The following is an 18,112-nucleotide window of genomic DNA, read 5'->3' as shown; positions in this document are numbered from 1 at the left end:
GAATTGAAGGAGGGAGGAATAGTGTTTTGGTGGCACGCATACTGGCCTCCCCAACCCAGATGCTTTATAAGGTTCCTCAGAGCTGAGAACAGTTCAGATTCTTAAGGTCTCATTGGATCAGGCAGAACTTAAGAAGATCTCTCTGTTGATCTGATTTTGCTTCTAAAAGCACCACAGGTTTCTCATGACGAATGATCCCTTACGACTTTTCAGTGCACACCACTGAGACTCATTCAGACCACCACATCCTTGCAGCCACCGTGACGGGTTCAGCCAAGGAAATCTCCTCCAGTCCAGGTCACTGGAAATCAGTCCTAAGATCCCCCACCCCTACCACCCCACCGGATCCAGCCATACCTGAAGCTACACCGAATCCTAGACTTTTAAATTATGTAAGCCAATACATTCTCTTTTTGGCTTGAGCCAGTATGAATTGGGGTCTTGTCACATGTAACTCAAAGAGTCTTAATGTAACAGATTCTTCTTTTTTCCCAGGCAGACCCCAGAATGGGGACCAAAGTGGGTTTAGCTAATATGACAGTGGGAACAGTTTGGGGGTTGTTTTTGTTTTTTCTCTTTGATCCAGTCAAGACAAGAGGCCTAGAATGCAGACACAGGACACAAATTTCTTCAGATGGAGGTGCCTGGAAGGCCCTTCCTGAGGGGTTTCTGTGATAAGAGGACATCCCCTTTGGATAAGTAGAGTCAAAAAGGAGGCAAATTGTCTGGAATATATCCTTTTATTCCCCTCCCCCAAAGTTTTCAGGACTGCTGTCTCCTTAGCTTCCTGGGACACTGAGTCTAGCTTGGTTGAATTTGTTTTAAAACATCGGCATAGATCACACATACCCTTGGGAGGGAACGTTAACCATCAACCAGCAAAGTTAATGTCCCTTCACCCCCTTCTCCTCCAGTTAAATGGACTGGAATCTCCACCCCATCTCCAGAGGGCCCTTCCCTGCCTTGTCCTAGAACATTTCAAAATTGGGTTTCTGCTTTAAGTTCTTGACATATCCTCCCTGCAGCTCGGCTCACTGGCCTGGCTCCCTCAGGCATTTCTGGAGTCCAGCTCTTGAAGTTTTTTCCTGGGGCAAATTCTTTTCTCCCTCACCCCGCCCCCTATGCAGAGACCTGACGGGCACAGTAGCGGTGGGAGGATAGCAAAGGCTTCGGAGCCTGACAGACCTGGGGACAAATCCTAGCATGCCACGTTCTCACTGTGTCGTCACGGACAAGTTGCTTAACCTCTCTGAGTCTCAGGTTTCCTTTCTGTAAAATGGGGTTAATAACAGTACTCACTGTGTCTGTCTCTGAGAATTCGATGTTATAGTGCTTGCCCAATGGCTGACATAGTAAATGGTAGAGTATTAGTATTTATATCATTCTCATTTAGATCGGCTTAGGTGGGGGCAGGAAGGAAGGAGGACGGAGAAGAGAGAAAGAGGAGCGTGTTTGGGAGCCCTCAGAACTTCCGCATCATTCTACCCTGGGTGGTCCTGACCTGTTCTCCCCGGCTGCCCTAGTTTCAGCATCCCAGGTCACCCCCTGGAGAACTGTCGGCTCTACCCTTTCAGAGGTGACAGACTGACCTCTTTGCTCCCAGGCAGGGAGACTGAGGCTGGGCCTCTGCCAGGTCGTAGGGTCTGTTGACAGAACTGAAGCTGTGACATGGTGGCTCTGACCACCCGGTCTCTGGTGCTTTATCACAGCAGCCCTGAATGGGCTCAGACAGTCATTACACACCCACATTGCTGTGTGTTTCTCCTTCAGCGCATTTATCACAACTGTGACTGATTAAGTGTGTGATCATTTCCATAACAGGTAATCATTTGAAAAATATTACTGCGCTTTAGTCTCTGCCTTTGTGGGGAAACAGCCCTTCCCCTCCTGGTCTTCAGATATCCACCTGACCGGTGAAGATGTAGATTTGTACAGAGGAATAAAGAGCAGGACCATGGCTAGACTCAGTTCCTCATAATCTAAATAGATTTTGCCACGAGACAGTAGCCTTAAAAGCCTCCACTGTAAGAAAATATTTTTTTTTTAAGTCCCTTAGCTCCCAATAAGCATAGCAATTTCCCAAATCACTGAGAAAGTAGAGAAGGTCTCCCTTCACCTGTGACCCCGGGCTTGCTAACTATGGCCGAAGGAGAGTACATAGAGGAAGCAAGGACACCTCTGCTCCTCTCAGCTTCAGCCCAGAGAGGACAGGAGATGGAGGAGACCAATGGTGAAAAGCATGGACTTAAGGGCCCCTGGGTCCACATCCCAGCTCTGCCACTTACTAGCTCTGTGACCGTGGGCAAGTCATTTCACTTCTCTGTGCCTCAGTCTCCTCATCTGTAAAATGGGACTAAGAGTACTTCTGCACAGAGTTGTTGTATTAAATGCCTCTCACTGTTGTGGCCTCTCCCGTTGCGGAGCACAGGCTCCAGACGCGCAGGCTCAGCGGCCATGGCTCACGGGCCCAGCCGCTCCGCGGCATGTGGGATCTTCCCGGACCGGGGCACGAACCCGTGTCCCCTGCATCGGCAGGCGGACTCTCAACCACTGCGCCACCAGGGAAGCCCTATTGGTGTTTTTATACAAGCAGGGTCAGCTCCAAAGGCAGGGGTTTGTGCTGATCCTCTGGAGGCTCAAGGAATAAGCTGCACGGACACCACAACCCACCAGCTAGGGACGGGGCACCCGGAGATGCAGCAGGTTGAAGAGAAAGAAGCCCCGTAGTCCACTTTCTCTGGCTACACGGGGTCCCCCCATAGCCAGGATGGGACTCAACACGTCCCTACTCAAGCGGGGGACATGCTGTTGGGGGAGGGGCTGAGTGACCGCAGCAGAGGCAGGCGGTGGACTACCTGGGCAGGGGGCCAGATGAAGTGGTGATGGGAGATCTGAGCCAAGGTAGAGACAAGCCAGCCAGGCAGGGCTCCAAGCCCAGAGCGTGAGTTCTTCCAGCCGCCAGCTTTAGCCACAGATGCCAGAAAGGCAAGCAGTGATCCAGGCATCAGACGTGGCTGGAGACCCCGTCTTCTCCCCTCCATGGGGAACCTTGTCATCAGCATCCCTCCCAGACACACAGACTCAGATGGCACTTAGAGAGGGGGCTGAGGGGGGAGCAGAAGGGAATCTGAGACTGGGCATTACCTAAAGGCCTGAAGTCCTGGATCAGATTAAATCTACCAGATTAGACTAAATCTAGCATTTTTCCTTGTTGCCCTAGAACTGGGGTTTGTGAGAAATCTCAGATCAGTTACAGGAAATAAAGATAGTTTTCTCTGCATACACATGTGACAGTGTGAGGAAATGTGCAGCCACCCAATGTAAGTCCCCAGGATGGACACTCCTGTGGGTAGGAACCACAGCTATCCTGTCCAGCACTGTGTCTGAAACATAGTACATGCTCAGGAAATGTCCGCTGAATATGTGAATGGCGACTCAATTCTGACTCGGAGTGGTAACAGACAGGTGGCCAATCTCTAGGACTGGGGAAGAAAGAACTCTTTTCTCAGCTTCCTTTGGGGGGCGGAGGGACAGGGGGGCAGGCTTTGGAGTCAGACCCAACTGGGTTCAAACTCTGGTGGTGGACAGATTCCAAAGCAGCCCCCAGCCACCCACCCCTGCTGGCTGCCACCCTGTCCTCTTAAGTATGAGTTGGCCCAGTGACTAGCTTCTAATGAATGGATATGGCAAAAGTGATGGGGTGGATATCATCTCCAAGATGAGGTTATAAAAGACAGTGACTCCACACACACACACACACACACACACACACACACACACACACACTTTGACAGAGCAAGCTGACGTGCTGGAGAGGCCCACGTGGCTAGGAACTGAGGGCCTCCCACCAACAGCCGTGGAGAAACTGCATCCTTCCTGCACTGCTGAGAGAATTTGGAAATGGATCCTGCCCCAGTTGGACCTTGAGGTGACTGGAGTCCCCTGATCCCTTGATTGCAGCCCATGAGAGGCCCTGAAGCAGAGGATCCAGCCGAGCCAGGCCTGGACCCCTAACCTGCAGAAACTTTGAGATTTTAAACAGAGGCTATTTTAAGCCATTAAGTTTTGGGATCATGTGTTAACGCAGCTACAGATAACTAATACAGCCCCTCGTTACCTCTGTGCCCGGGAACCAATTACTCAAACTTTATGTGTTCCCTCATCTAAAAATGTGTATAATGATAACTGCTAGTATTATTGCTCCTATAACCTCCTCACCTTATAGCTTCATCGTGAGGACTAAGAAAATGGATAAACGAATGAATGGCTGGGACCCCTGGCTGAGCATTGAAAAGATCACAGAATCGGGGAATGAAGCCCAAGCGTAGGTTGGAATGAAGCTGTGACGAGCCCTCACTGAGCAGCTGTCACAAGGTCAGCGCCCCACCGTCCCACGGGGAGAGGTCCTCCACCACAGAGAAGCCTTACCTCCATCCTCACTTTGCCGACCGGGGCCGACCGGGGTTCCAGAGGACTGTGCTCACAGCTGCCTACCACCGGGGCGCCCAGCACCCCGTGGCCTCCCCCATACCCCGACGCTGGGTTCTGCTGTCCCTTCTTCATGGATTATGTTCCCCACAGGGCTGCTGTTACCCAAAAGCCGGCCAGGCTTGGTGCCGTGGAGATAAACAAGCCGAGAGCCACGGCATCTGAGAGCTCCAGAAACTGGCCTTTGTGGGAAAGCTGCAGCCAGCTGGCACAAGTGTCACGGCCTGGCCGTGGCCCCCGAGCAGTCAGACCTGGTGGTGACAGGACAAAGGGGAAGGGGTCAGGCCTTAGCCTTCACATGGCAACAGATGCCTGACTCCAGATTGGGAGAACAGACTTTCAGGCCAGATGCAGCTCACAGGGCCCGATGACTACGGTGTCTAGCGCTCCCCACCCCAGGCGTACGTGATCCCCGCCCCTAAGCTGGATCTGCCGTGTGGCTCACCCCAGCCCCCCGGCCCCACAGAGACGCGTGTCCGTCCCTTCCTCTCATCCAGGGTTGGAGCCCCCTGAGCAGAGGGCCACAGGGGCCACATGGCCATTGTCTGTCCTGCTGTCACTCCGAAGACGGGAATGTGAGTCAGACCTTTGATGTCCACAGGCATGGAAACAGGCTGGCGGCCCATGGGCGACTCAGCTGTGGCAGGTAGTGGTTTGGGGGTAACCCCAGCCCTCCTCCTGGGTCCAGCTGATCCCACAGTTTCTTGGATGCCGGGCACATGGGCTGCCCAAGCGGGGTGACGACCACTTCGGTACTGGGCTCTCAATTGCCCCGAGGAAGCAGAAGGCTCCCGCCCAGCGGGCAGCGGGTGAGTTAGGAGCCTGGCCCTGGAGCCACAGCCAGAAGCCGGTGCGCTGCTAGCCTCGGCTCTTCTCCATACGCGGCCAGCCCCCCACCGGATCGCCGTCCTGACAACGATGGTTGGCGTTAATAAGAACTTGCTCTATGCCGTTAGTTCAGGACGTCCCCGCAAGCCCCCGAGGGAGGTCTGTTACAATCTCTATCTTACATTCTGACCATTCTAATCAGAGGGTTAGGTGGGTTAAATCAAACCCAACTCTGAAAAATCATGGCCTACTCATCATTCGCCCACATAGGGCTGTCTAAGGGGCTGGACGCAGAGGAATCGGGATTGGAACCCAGGTAGTCTGGCTTGAGGCAGTGCTTTCTACCATGTGTCTGTCCAGCCCCTACCTACTCGCCAGGCCCATCAATCGCCCACACAAAGTGCTGCGGGCTGGCTTTGTCCTGCGGGGACCCCTGACCTCCCCAGGGGTCTCCAACCCACTCACTCTCTCCACTCTGACAGAGCAACTATTTCCTGGCCCCACAGCCCCAGTTGTTGGAAATTACAAGTTTTCTTTCCTGACCCCTAATTGCACACGTCTCCCATTAGCCAAAGCAAGTCCTTTCCATGGCGGCGTGATAAAAAGTGAACTGTGGAGCGTCATCTGGCTGCGCGCTCATTCGTCTCTGTCGGAGCCCCATCCCAGCCCCACCAGGCCCTACTCTCCCCTTGCCGATGCCACCATCAAAGAAACAGCCCCACCAATGCTGCAAGGCCGTGGCCGGGCCCGGCCCGAGAAGTCAGGGCTCGTCGACCTGCCAGAGTGAATCACTTTGCGAGCGTTTAATAGCATTGTCTTGATGATGAATAAATCACACCTTAATGGACCATTTTTCAATTTGTAGCCCCCAGTCAAGACTCCTAAAATGTCCCCAGATGTGAGGGATGACGTGGCACGCCAGCTTCCTACCCGCAGGAGACCCGGGCACCGGCAACCGGAGGCAGAGCACAACCTCAGGTTCCCACGATAAAGACAAGAGTCCTCCCCTGTCCCTTTAGAGCCTCTCTTGGGGGGATGTTTCTGGAGAGAGGTGCGGGCCGGGAGCGAGCCTATCTCAGATACTGGGATTCTGGGAAGGAAAGTATGGCAACCCCAAGCTCTCGGGGGGAGATTGGAGCGTCTCGAAATCTTGCCAGCTTTGGAGTTAGAAAGAAAAGGGTCTGAAGCCCAGCTCTGCTCTTTGCCAGCTGTGTGACCTAGGGCAAGTCAGTTCACCTATCTGGGCCTCAGAGATAGTCACAGGACCACTTCACACAGCTTCAGAGAGGGCCAAATGAGAGAAGGAATAAAAGAAGCTCAGAGAAGTGCCCGGCACGCGGTGTGTACTGTTTCAATAGGTGGTGAAGGGAGCGTTAATAATGGCGAATATTTATTAGGTGGTGTCGTAAGTTGAATGGTATCCCCCCAAAATTCATGTCTACCCAGAGACTTAGAACGTGACCTTATCTGGAAATAGCCTTTGCAGATGTAATTAGTTATGATGAGGTCGTACTGGATTAGGGTGGCCCTAAATCCAGTGACTGGTGTCCTTATAAGAGGAGAGGACACACGGAAGAGGGCCAGGTAAGGGCAGTGAACACCTGCTCATTCATTTGTTCTCTCGTTCGGGGCGGGTCCAACAGCACACTGGGCGCGGACACGGGGCTGCCAGCATCCATGGTGCAGGGAGCCCCCTGACCCTTCAGATACTCTGGAAGAATTCCTAAGGTCACCCCTGGATTTGCCCTCCCTGGATTTTCTACAGTCACCCTGTAGTCGGGTACAGAGGAGGGGGAGAAACCCAGGCAAAACCACACTTCCGAACCAATCCAGCAGCAGACATTCCTCACCCTGGGTCAGGAGTGTTTGTCTATCGGGAAACAAGAACAGTTCATCTGAGTTTCTTCACCCTTTGTCCCAAGAGGCAAAAATGTCAGAAATGTGCAAGAGCTCTGGCCACAGAGGGACACTGTATCTCGCCCCCGCGGTCCATTTCCTGCACGGGGCTGAGGGTCAGGGTGAGGGCCACTGCCCTGAGGGTCAGGAGAAGTGGATCGGCCCCTGCTGTGCCGCGGGCTGGCTGTGGGGCGCAGGGTGAGGCTCTCCCATCTCTGGGCCCCAGTTTTCTTATCTGAAAAATGGGGGTGTTGACGCCTGATCCAGCATCGCATGGAGTTAAGTACCAGCAGATGGCATAAACGCAGGTCAGGTCATATTGGGTGGTTTTCCTCTATTCTCTCTAGGGGGCTCAACAACATGAGAAATGGGGTCTTCCGTCAGTGCCTCCCTCAGACCCTACTTTATAACCAGCGGACTTGGCCCTGTCGGTCAGTGCATTTGATTCACTAAGTACCCACTGCGTGCCCGGCACTGTGCTGGTTTCTGGGAGGATGTTTACGACTGTTAACACCGAAGATTAACAATACCAGCAGTAGCCAGCGTGTACTGAGCATTTGCTAGATCCAAAGCATCACGTGCTTTGCCTCATTTAATTCCGAAAACAAACCTACTAGATAGGAATCGTCAGAACCCCCATTTCTGAAAGAAGACTCGGTCCAGAGGGAGGACAACTTGCCCAAGCCCACACAGTTAGGTTGGACTCCGTTTATTCTCGATTTCAGACCAGATGCTGCGGCCTGCAAGTACCCACGGCCCAGTGGGCGAGGTGAGCCTGGACCCTCCCATAGATGCGACATTCCTAACCTGAGCTTGTGTTTCTTGTGCCCGACACAGGGTCAAACGTTCCACCGATGTTGCATCGCTGAGACCTCCCAAGACCTTCCTGAGGAGTTGTTACCATTATTATTATTATCCGGTTCATACAGATGAGGACACAGAGGCCCTGGGGGTTACATGGGTGGAGAGCTGAGAAGTCAGGACCAAAATCCGGCCTTCCTGACTCCTCCTGTCCCCACAAAAGGGAGCCGGACACCATGGTACTAAATCCATGCAGAGACAGCCAAGAGTATTGGAACAGAGATCCCAGGGGTCTTCCTGGAGGAAGAGGACCACAAAAGATGGGCTGAACCTGCACAGATTTCCTCTGTCCAGGCCAGCTCAGGCATTTGCCAGAAACTTGGGGACAAGATGGCCACACTCCTCTGAGGGACTCAGAAGGAATCTGTCCCACCTGGCTTGGGAGGGCCTGACCCTGCCCTGCCCCACAGGCCTGTCTGCATGCCAGGCCGGGGCTGGCTCATGGCCCACTCACCTCTCCTCATTCTGCAGGCCCCGGGGAGGAAAGTCCAGAGCCAAGGTTATCGTGGGGTTCACATACCCCGGGGAGGGGTGGATACACAAAGCTAAAGGTCATTCAACGCAGCATGACTTGCAATCACAAAAGATTGGAACCGATGTCACGTCTATCAACAGGGTACTGGGTTAAGATACTTTGGTACAATCACATATGACTCAAGCGTCAGAGGAGATCCTGAGTCCATAATAAAAACTGACGTTTAGGAAGGACTTTACACGTGGTCAGGGTCTCTTCCAAGTGTATCCACTCATTTGGTCCTTACAGCAATCTCAGGAGGGACCACGACCATCACTTTAAAATGAGGAAAGTGAGCACGGAAAGCTCCAGTCCCTCGTCCACGGCTCGTGGCCATGAACAGCGGAGCTGAGATCTGGTGTGGGCAGCAGAGGCTGGCTGGGGACCAGCCTGCCACATGTTCTCCCAGCTTCTCTGTCTCGACAAGAGCCCTGGCGCCCTTGGAACCCGGGAAGGAAGAGAGGCACGCAGACACCCTTCAGCCCTCCCTGCCCCGTGCCAGCCTGCGGAGCAGGTGCAATTAGAAGAGGCTTCACTGAGGCGTCCTCGTCTGAAGTGGATTCTGATAACTCAGCCGCTGTGGTAGCCAACTTCCCCTCCAGCCAATTATGGCCCGCGGGGCCCACTGATGATTTTTACAGCCTTTCCTGGAGTCATGACAAGGAAAACTAAATGAGCTACAGGACCCCTTTCATCACTAACAGCCGGGTATCACGGTTGGGGGCAGAGGAAGGAAAGAAAAATCACTTTTCTCCCCTACTTTGAACTAATCAAGAGAACTCGAGCCTGGATGGCCAACATGTTGGTGTTGAGAAAAGCTGTTCTCAAGCAGAACTAATTGGCAACAGAAATGGAATCTTCCCCCCCGCCCCCAGAAAAAAGTATAAACATGCTTTCTCCCTGGGAATTACCCTTCAGAATAAGTATTCCAGACGTGTGTGTGCAATGGCCCGAGCATGGCCCGGAGTGGACGTCTCCACTCCTGTTGCCCAGCACCCCTGCCCTTCTCCCAAGAACAGCAGCTAGCTTTGGGACACCTCAGGCCCTGATTCGCCGACACTGGTTTGGGTAAAATTGATTCCCCCTCAGCTCCAAGGATAAGCCTTTTCAGTTGCTCATGCCAAGGAGCGTATTCCAGGGCTATTTCAGGAATGGGCATACAACCCGACAAGAAACAATACGGCACAAGGAAGGAACACTTCCTGAGGCTTCTGGAAAAGAGAGCTCTTGCCACTTTAGAGGTGCAGAGAGGTGAAGTAATTTGCCTAGAGTCACACAGCACAGTGGTAGGGGATCCAGGATTTGAACCCAAGTCTGTAGGACTGAAGAGTTTGCAACACTTAACTGCTAAGCTCTACCAAGAGGGGGAATAAACTCCAGAGGAAGCCAGACAAGCTGGATCCAAACCCAACTCTGTGTGGTTCCAGGCGAGTTACTTAACCTCTCTGTTCATCAGTTTCCAGACCTGTAAAGTGGGGCTTATAAGAGCACCTCCACTTGCGGGACCTGAGGGTTGAATGAATTTACAGCAATACACGTAAAGTGTGTGGAAAAGTGCCTGTCTCACGGTGAGGATTTACCCTTACCCCCGTCACACTGTTTCCCACATGTGATGAGAGTCAGACTAAATAAAAGCAGGGGAAGAGGAGGAAGGAGAGGTCGATGCTATCAGGCTCGGTTCCCTTCCGGGAGCAGCCGTACCACAAAGATGTGGCACATCAGGAGCCCGCTCAGGCTTGGGTATTCTGACCTGGAGAGACAGAGTCGATGGCAGCTGGGCCTGTCTATGTGGTGGTGGTCGAGATCCAGGGGAAATTCCACTCATTCAAGTGGCAAAAAAGTAAGACATCTGACAAATGCCACATGGTTGAGGGTGGGTGTGAATCGGTACAGCCACATTGGAAAATAGTTCAGTATATTATTTCATATTCCCTATGACCCAGCAATCCTACTCCTAGGTACACGTCTGAGACACACACCAGCATGAATGTACTAGGACAAGTGCAAGAATGCTCAAAGCAATTCTGTTTATAACAGCAAACAGACAAGTGGAAACAACCCAAAGACCCATAGACTTGGAAAACAAATTCCGGCATACCGCAGAATAGTATACAGCAGTGAAAATGAATCAACAGCAAGCCACATGCAGCCGTAGATGAATTTTAGTGATAAAATGATTTAAGAACACATAGGTACCACAAGACACATATATCTTTTTATAAAGTTCAAAAATAAGTAAAAGTAAATAATATATTATTATGGCATAAATATGTGAGTGACAATACTATTTTTTTAAACAAGAGAAATCAGGATGATGAAAACATTCTGGAGATGGATGATGGTGATGACTGCAAAACATTGCGAGTGTGCTAAATGCCATAGAATTGTACCCTGGAAAATGGTTAATATGGTAAATTTTATATTATGGGTATCTTACTACAATTTTTTAAAAACCAAGGGAAAGATAAACACAAAATTCAAATAGTAGCTACCACAGTAGAAGGAGCACGTACCTGGTTATAAATAATTGTCACAGCTGTTTGTGGGTTGGGTGGGTAAATAGGGACATTCGATTGTCTCTTTCACCTGGGCTGTGATTAATTCAAGTCACCTGAGGTCCACTTTTTAAAGACTTGAGGAAAGCTCTCTGGACCTGGATTTGGGGACCAGGGATCTAATGGGTGCCACTGGGCAAGTGAGAAAAGACCTTGGGCCGTTCCCGCTGCTGTCAACCAGGCATCAGCCTATCTGGCATCTGGCGGGTGGGTGCAACCAATGGTCTGGAGGCACCGCTTAAGCCCACCTCCTCATGCCTCCACCTGCAGGGCCTTCCCCTCCCCTCACTCATTCTCCTCTGGGGAGTGAGTTTGGAGGGTGATGCTAGGCTCGCTCCTCAGCAGAGGGCTGCCGGCAGCACTGGGTGGTGGGAGAGGTGATTCAATTCAAGGGACAACACGGTCACAGCCACCTGGCCAAGACAGAATCCGAGTCCCATCACCTGCCTGACTCCTGGGTTTATCCGAACTCAGGTAAGAAAGAGGGGGTTGTTTACCGGGTCCTCCAAGCCCACCTGAGACAGACAAGGGGGGTGTGAGTACAGGGGCCACATGAAGAGCCTGGAACCTGGGCCTGGTTGGTCTGACGGGCACATGTGAGGATGCACGATTCCACAGACTCTCACTGTTTTGCGAAGGAGCGGCCGCTTGGTGAGTTAGCACGGGCTATTAAAGTGCGGTATTCATAAATGAAATGTAGCATGCAGCTAGAGGTTCCCAGGGACCCTAATTCAGTCTGACTGCTTTGTCACCCTTGGCAACGTAGCAAAGCGAATATGCCATATGTCTTAACTGAGTACCTACTATGTGATACAGCACTGAACAAAACAGGCCAAAAAAATAAATAAATAAAAAACCTGCCCTCAGGAAACTCACATTCTAGTAGAGGATATTTTGAAAAAGAAAAATAATATATTATTTTTAGATGATGGAAAGAGGTATGGAGTGAGCCATGTGGAGATCTGGGAATGAGTGTCCCAGGCAGAGGGGAAGGCAAGTGCAAAGGTCCTGAGGCAGTACTGAGCCTGGCTCACTTGAGAACAGTGAGTGTGGCGAGGGGCAGGGCAGGGCAGAATCTGGAGATGAGGTCCAGATCTTGCGGGGCCTGGTGGCCGTGGTTAGGAGCAGGGAGCCAGGCCTGTGGGAGGAGGGTGTCCTGAGCAGAGGAGGGGCAGGATCTGACTTCCTTTTAATAAGACCTGCTGGCTGCAGGTGTAGAACAGCCCATCAGAGAGGCAAGAGGAGAAGCAGAGATGTCCGTGAGGAGGCAACCACAACAGTCCAGAGAGGGATGATGGCCACGGGGACGAGGGTGGCAGCAGTGGAGGTGATGGGAAGCCAGCAGCTTCCGGAGACAGGTTGAGGGTAGAGCCAATAGAATGTCTTTTTTACTGAAAAGTGGAAGCAGCTGGGCTCTACTCATGTGTTTTGCAGTCACGAAAGTTTGAGACCTGGTTTGAAAATACAGATGTGGTTGTCAAAACGGCTCCCTTCTCACAACCTCCTGGGGCTCCTGTTACGCAGGCATTGAAAGGAGTGGTTTAGGTCTTCATGTGCTAACAGGGAAAGACACCGGGGTGTATTGTCAAGTGAGACAAGGAAGATGCAGAATAAAATGTAAGAATGACCTCATTTTTGAACATTAAAATTACACATACGAGTGAATGAATGGTCTGGAAGAACAGACAGTGGTTACCTGGAGCGGGACCCACTGAGATTTAAAGTCAGGATTGCCCTTCCTACATGCAAAATAAAAGAATCCAAAAACCCTGGTTTTAGCTCCTTTTAAGATTGCTGTGGGCGGGGCTCGCTTCCTGCCATCCCAGCCTGGCTTCTCATAGGCGGCCAGTGTCCCCACCTGGGCCTCCTCCTTGGCTAGGCCTGTAAGAAGGCAGAACAGGGGAATGAGAAATATTTTCCTCTCTTGCTTGCGGGCCTGAGAGACTGGAAAGGGCCCACCTGGCTCCTAGGCTTTCTAAAAATAGAAAGTTCTTCTGAACTTTCCAATAGGTTTGGCTTAGCTGTTCCTCCTCCATGTTCCAAGACGCCATTTTGATTAGAGAATCACATGCTGTGCATGAAAATCAAGGATGGCAGGAGCGAGACCTGAAAAGGGATGGAATTTACAGGGAGCTGCCCCTGATGGGACCCGGAAACGCCCTGTGAATGTGGAGGGGCGGGGGGGGGCACGAATGGGGGGCACCGAGAATGCAGGGACCCAGGGCCTTTGTGCTGCCTGAGCTGGGGCCCTGGATGCAGCCGGTGCAAATAACACCTTCTGACCCTCCCGATCTCTGCATCCATTCCAGCGCTTAGAGCAGGAGAGAGGAGTTTGGCTGTTGGGTTTGTTTGAGGCCAGAGGAGGAAGTTGACGGATTGTGTCCAAGGCCCAGTGCCTGGAGTTTGAATCCCTTTGGGTGAGAGCTGAGGACAGTCCATGACAAGATTTCTAAGACCCTGGGCACAAGCATATACGCTATGGGGCCAGTGGTGTGTTGGTAAAGGTTTAACAACCAGCTTTCCAGGGGAAAGTGTATGTGTGGGTATGCACGTGCACACGTGTGTACAAATATAGGCACTTACTCATGCTTGCACACATACACACATATATACTCAGGTTTACTATAGGTTGTATTGATGTAAAGGATGTATAGCCCACAACTTACATAAACATAAAATGTACAATAGCCCCCCCCTCTTGTAAATTTCATATACTCGGTTGATTCACACAGGACATTTTTGTTGATTTTTGCCCCCAACTCTTGTATCTGTTGTCACCCTATGGTTATAATTGATGAGCGACTGTAGTTCTTTCCAGAACGTTGGCTGATATCTGCCTTTACCTTAAGGACTGAGACAAAAATGATACACCAAAGTGCAGGTCGGAACTTCCCTGGTTTGTCAGCAAAGTGTGCAACTTCCCTGCTTCTTGGTGTTATCCCCCCTGTAACAATTAGAGACAGGACGCACTTTTATGTTTAACCTGCATCATCCTTTTCTCCCTCCCTTTCTTTGTCTAGATCACTTTGTCTGTTGACCTAGACAGTCAACAAAACAATAAATCAAGCCCTGAGCTGTACTGTTTGCCAATTCCCGTAGTGTAATTACTCCCACCATGGCCGACTTCAGGCTACCAACTTAAGTCGCAAAAAATGGAATTGGGAAGAGACCTGCAATAGTGCACTGTTAGGGGGTGCTCCCACCAGACAGACACACCGGACGTGAATATCCCCAGGAGAACCAGTAACAGTAACGTGTAGTTTTAAAAACTGGAAAGTGATGAGCTTTGAGCACTTACGACCTTCGTTTTTTGGTTTTTTAAATTTATTTATTTCATTTATTTATTTTTTGGCTATGTTGAGTCTTCGTTGCTGCGTGCGGGCTTTCTCTAGTTGCGGTGAGCGGGGGCTGCTCTTCGTTGCGGTGCGTGGGCTTCTCATTGTGGTGGCTTTTCTTGTTGCAGAGCACAGGCTCTAGGTGTGTGGGCTTCAGTAGTTGTGGCATGCAGGCTTCAGTAGTTGTGGCTCGCGGGCTCTAGAGCACAGGCTCAGTAGTTATAGCGCACGGGTTTAGTTGCTCCGTGGCATGTGGGATCTTCCCGGACCAGGGCTCGAACCCGTGTCCCCTGCATTGGCAGGCGGACTCTTAACCACTGCGCCACCAGGGAAGCCCCACGACCTTTGTTTTTAATTAAATTTATTTAATTAAAAGTTTATGTAGCTTAATTTTTAATAATGGCTCTGGTTAGCAACGAGTTCACCGAATTCCTGAAAATCTGACAGTCGGCTTTTGCGAGCCGGCCCAAGCTGGCTTCAGCACACCACCCATGCAGGGACCACATGGCAGAGAGTGTCACGGGCTGGGGAGGAAGCCCTTCCCTCCACCTCTGCCCAGAACCCAGAGCAGCTCAGGCACTAAGCAGTTGGAGTCTGGCCCCACCAGATGGGTGCTGGCAACAGTGAAGCTTCTCCTAGTGGCCTTGGCGGCAGAGGCGAGGGACCAGTTTGTAAGCCAATGTGAAACATCCCTTTGGAGCTCCCCAGAAAGAACTGGGGGACGCTGGGGGTGCTGAGCTTCCAATGACACATAGGTGAGGGCTCTGTAAGTGGCAGACATCTGGATTAAGTCACTCTGTGCCAAACCTAAGCTGCGGGACTGAGCTGGGCTTTCAGCGTTTCATGAGGCTTTTCTGAAGCTTGCGGGGCCCTAGGACTGTTCTCGCTGACAGCAGTCACGGGGCACTGCAGGCCAGCAATCACTTCTTCAAGCGCATCTTAATCCCAGCCTCCTCCGGCGCCTTCCCTGATGCGCTGGGGGACTCGCGGAGAGATTTTCCTCCTCTTTAAGCTTGTGTCTCACCCACCTTTAGAACATAAGTGCCTTCCAGCCAGAGTCATAGCAATTTACAGTTGTAAAGAGATTTTAGAGATTTCCTAAAATAATCTCGTCTTATAGATGAGAGAAGGGGAGTGACTTGCACAAGATTACAGAAATCAAGGGCAGAACTGTGTAGGGTGACCAGCTGTCCCGGGACTGAGGGGGTCTCCTGGGACAAGTTGGTCACTCTTGAGCTAGGACCACCAGTCGGGTCTCAACTCAAGCCCAAGGCAGAGGGTCTGGGCCAGTCCCAGAAAGAAAAGGAGCGAGTACAGAGCTGCTGCGGGATGGAATTTTCCAAGGGAAGAGAAAAGAGGAGGCCATGTCCGGGTGCTGGGACTTCCAGCTCTACCCAGACGGCTGGCACCCGAGGGATTTCCCACCTGCCACAGCCCTGCTGTGGATTTCCCCGCCCTTGATGTAACATGCATCCTCCTTGTCGCTGCCAGGGAGACACTAGCTGACTTTATCTGCGTCTTATCTCTTGGTTGCTGTCACCACAGCTTCAGGGATGTATATGCAAATAGCCTACGATAATATTAATATGTGATTGCCCCCAAGGGAGGCATGTGGAAAGCACTGTATGTGTTTCACAATTCTGTTTCGTCCAGAGGAGCAGCGGGGGCCCAGAATGATTCGAAACAGATTTTTGAAAAGGCAAAATAAAACTGGAACAAAACCTCATAGAGGCATGTGCCACTCTCCCCACCCTCAGCTCTCCCCACCCCTGCCTAATATTAACTCTCTTCTCTCATTCCCCGGGAGCCTCGTACAGCAAGGGGCATCAGGCCCTCTCCATTCAAGCCGGGAGCCCCTGCCCATCCCTGGGCTGACATACCCTCTGCATAGTTGCAGGCTGATCAGCCTGGTGCTTCGTCTGTCCCACTGCTCTTCTTCCTCGTACACGTAACACTCCCCTGACACCCTCTCCTCCTTCACCTCTGCTTCCTGGGATAGTCACAGACTCAGAGAACACAGAAGGCCCAGCTACTCCTGGAGGCGGAGAGCTTCTGAGATCTGATTCTCATCTCTGCCACTGACCAGCTGTGTGACCTTGGGCAAGTCACTTCATTTCTCTGTGCCTCCATTTGCTCAATGTACAACAAGAATAAGAGTAATAATCCCTGTCCTGCCAGGGGTTCATGGGGATTCTCTGAGCTAAAGCTTCAGCAAAGCCTGGCACAGTGCCTGGCATGCAGCAGACCCACACAACATAGCAGTCGTAGGAAATTCCCTGGAGTCCAGTGGTTAGGACTCTGCACTTTCACTGAAAGGGCCGGGATTCATTCCCTGGTCGGGGAATTAAGATCCTGCAAGCTGCCTGGCGCTGCTAAAAACAAGGAAAAAACAGTAGTCATAGTAACAGCCCCTTAAAGATCACCTAGTTCAACCCCTCATTGTAGGGATGGACAAAGGGAGGCCCAGAGAGGGGAAGGAAGTTGCCCAAGGCCACACAGCGAGATGCTGCCATCTCATCTCAGCCTCAGCGCTTGGGGAGCTCCAGGTGGGATGTGCGGATGCCTTCCTCACACCCCGACTCCCTCTAAAGTCTGGTCCACGCCAGCGGCACACGGAGCAGTCGCTTCGCACTCACCATCGAGCAGGTCTCGACATTCAGGGCCGTGTCACGCCGTCCTCCTGGAAGGACCCCGGCTTTCTCTATTGCTGAAGCGAGCGTCGGCTCCCATCGGCTGCGGGGCTCGGGAGACCAGCCTGTAGGGACTGGCCGCTCGGAAGATGGCCTCGGAGGACCCCCTGCCCGCGATCTTCCTCGTGGTGCCGTGGGGACGGCGCGCGGCCGCCAGCCGGGCTCCGATAAAGCAGCCTGGCTCTTATCCGGCCTGTGTCAGGGTGCAGGCGGCCGCGGAGCTGGGGCTCCAGGAAGCCCGCCTGGGGCCCCCCGGCCGGCCCCGTTCCCCCCGGATGCTGCCTGCCGCTCTGGCCGCGGCCGATTGCCCGTCAGTGTCACTCTGAGCTCTGCCAGGGAGAATTCCATGCTGGCCCCCTGCAGGCGGAGCCCCACCCCTTCACGGCCCACCCCCACTCGCATCTTGGCAAGGGGACCGGGAAAGGCAGCTAATTTCAAGTCCGTACAGCGTTTGTGGTCGTGTCCTGAACTCTCCACGATTAATCACGGAGCATCTGATTTCTGCTTTGCCTCAGAGCGGGGTGTGGGGAGGCCTGGAAGTTTCTGTTTACTCATTCTGCACCGGGCTTCGTGCTAATCACAAACAGACGGGACCCAGCCTCCCCCTCGCTCCCCCGCCCTCTTCTCCCTCTTCTTACCTTGCCACTTTCGGGTCGCTCTCCTCACTCTTTCTCCTTTCCCTCCTTTCTTCCCTCCTTCCCATCTGTTCCCTGCCTCTGTCCCAGACCCGGTCCTCCGTACACCCCTTCCTCTGGTCCTGGTTCCCCCCAAGCCCCCTCTGCACCTCCCACTTCTCCTGGGATGTAAATTAGCTTGGCCTTTTCCCTTTACATCTTTACAGCTAGTGGTCAGCCTCTTTTACTGCCTCTTTTCTTTCTTTACAACCTAATTATTTCAGGGTTTGCCCCGCCGCCCAACCCCCATTACATGGGTGTGTAGAACTCC

At 52.3% G+C, this 18,112-nt stretch overlaps 1 protein-coding gene across 4 annotated transcripts in view; it reads right to left on the bottom strand.

Annotated features, from left to right (window-relative positions):
• Nucleotides 1-17,486, bottom strand: part of RIPOR3 (RIPOR family member 3) — a 73,277-nt gene extending 55,791 nt beyond the window's left edge. For all 4 annotated transcript variants that reach the window (XR_003003837.1, XM_024750416.1, XM_024750417.1 and 1 more), the window contains exon 1: nt 17,114-17,486. Coding sequence is in view for 2 of the 4 variants with exons in the window: in XM_024750416.1 (XP_024606184.1) it covers nt 17,114-17,116 (3 nt within the window). In the remaining 2 variants the exon portion in view is untranslated. The remainder of the gene's footprint in view (nt 1-17,113) is intronic.
• Between the last annotated feature and the right edge of the window lie 626 nt (nt 17,487-18,112).

Source organism: Neophocaena asiaeorientalis, unplaced genomic scaffold, assembly GCF_003031525.2.
Source record: "Neophocaena asiaeorientalis asiaeorientalis breed wild unplaced genomic scaffold, Neophocaena_asiaeorientalis_V1.1 scaffold606, whole genome shotgun sequence".
Lineage (NCBI taxonomy): Eukaryota > Metazoa > Chordata > Mammalia > Artiodactyla > Phocoenidae > Neophocaena > Neophocaena asiaeorientalis.
The sequence above is the reverse complement of the archived record's forward strand: the minus strand, read 5'-3'. Positions and strand labels throughout refer to the sequence as shown.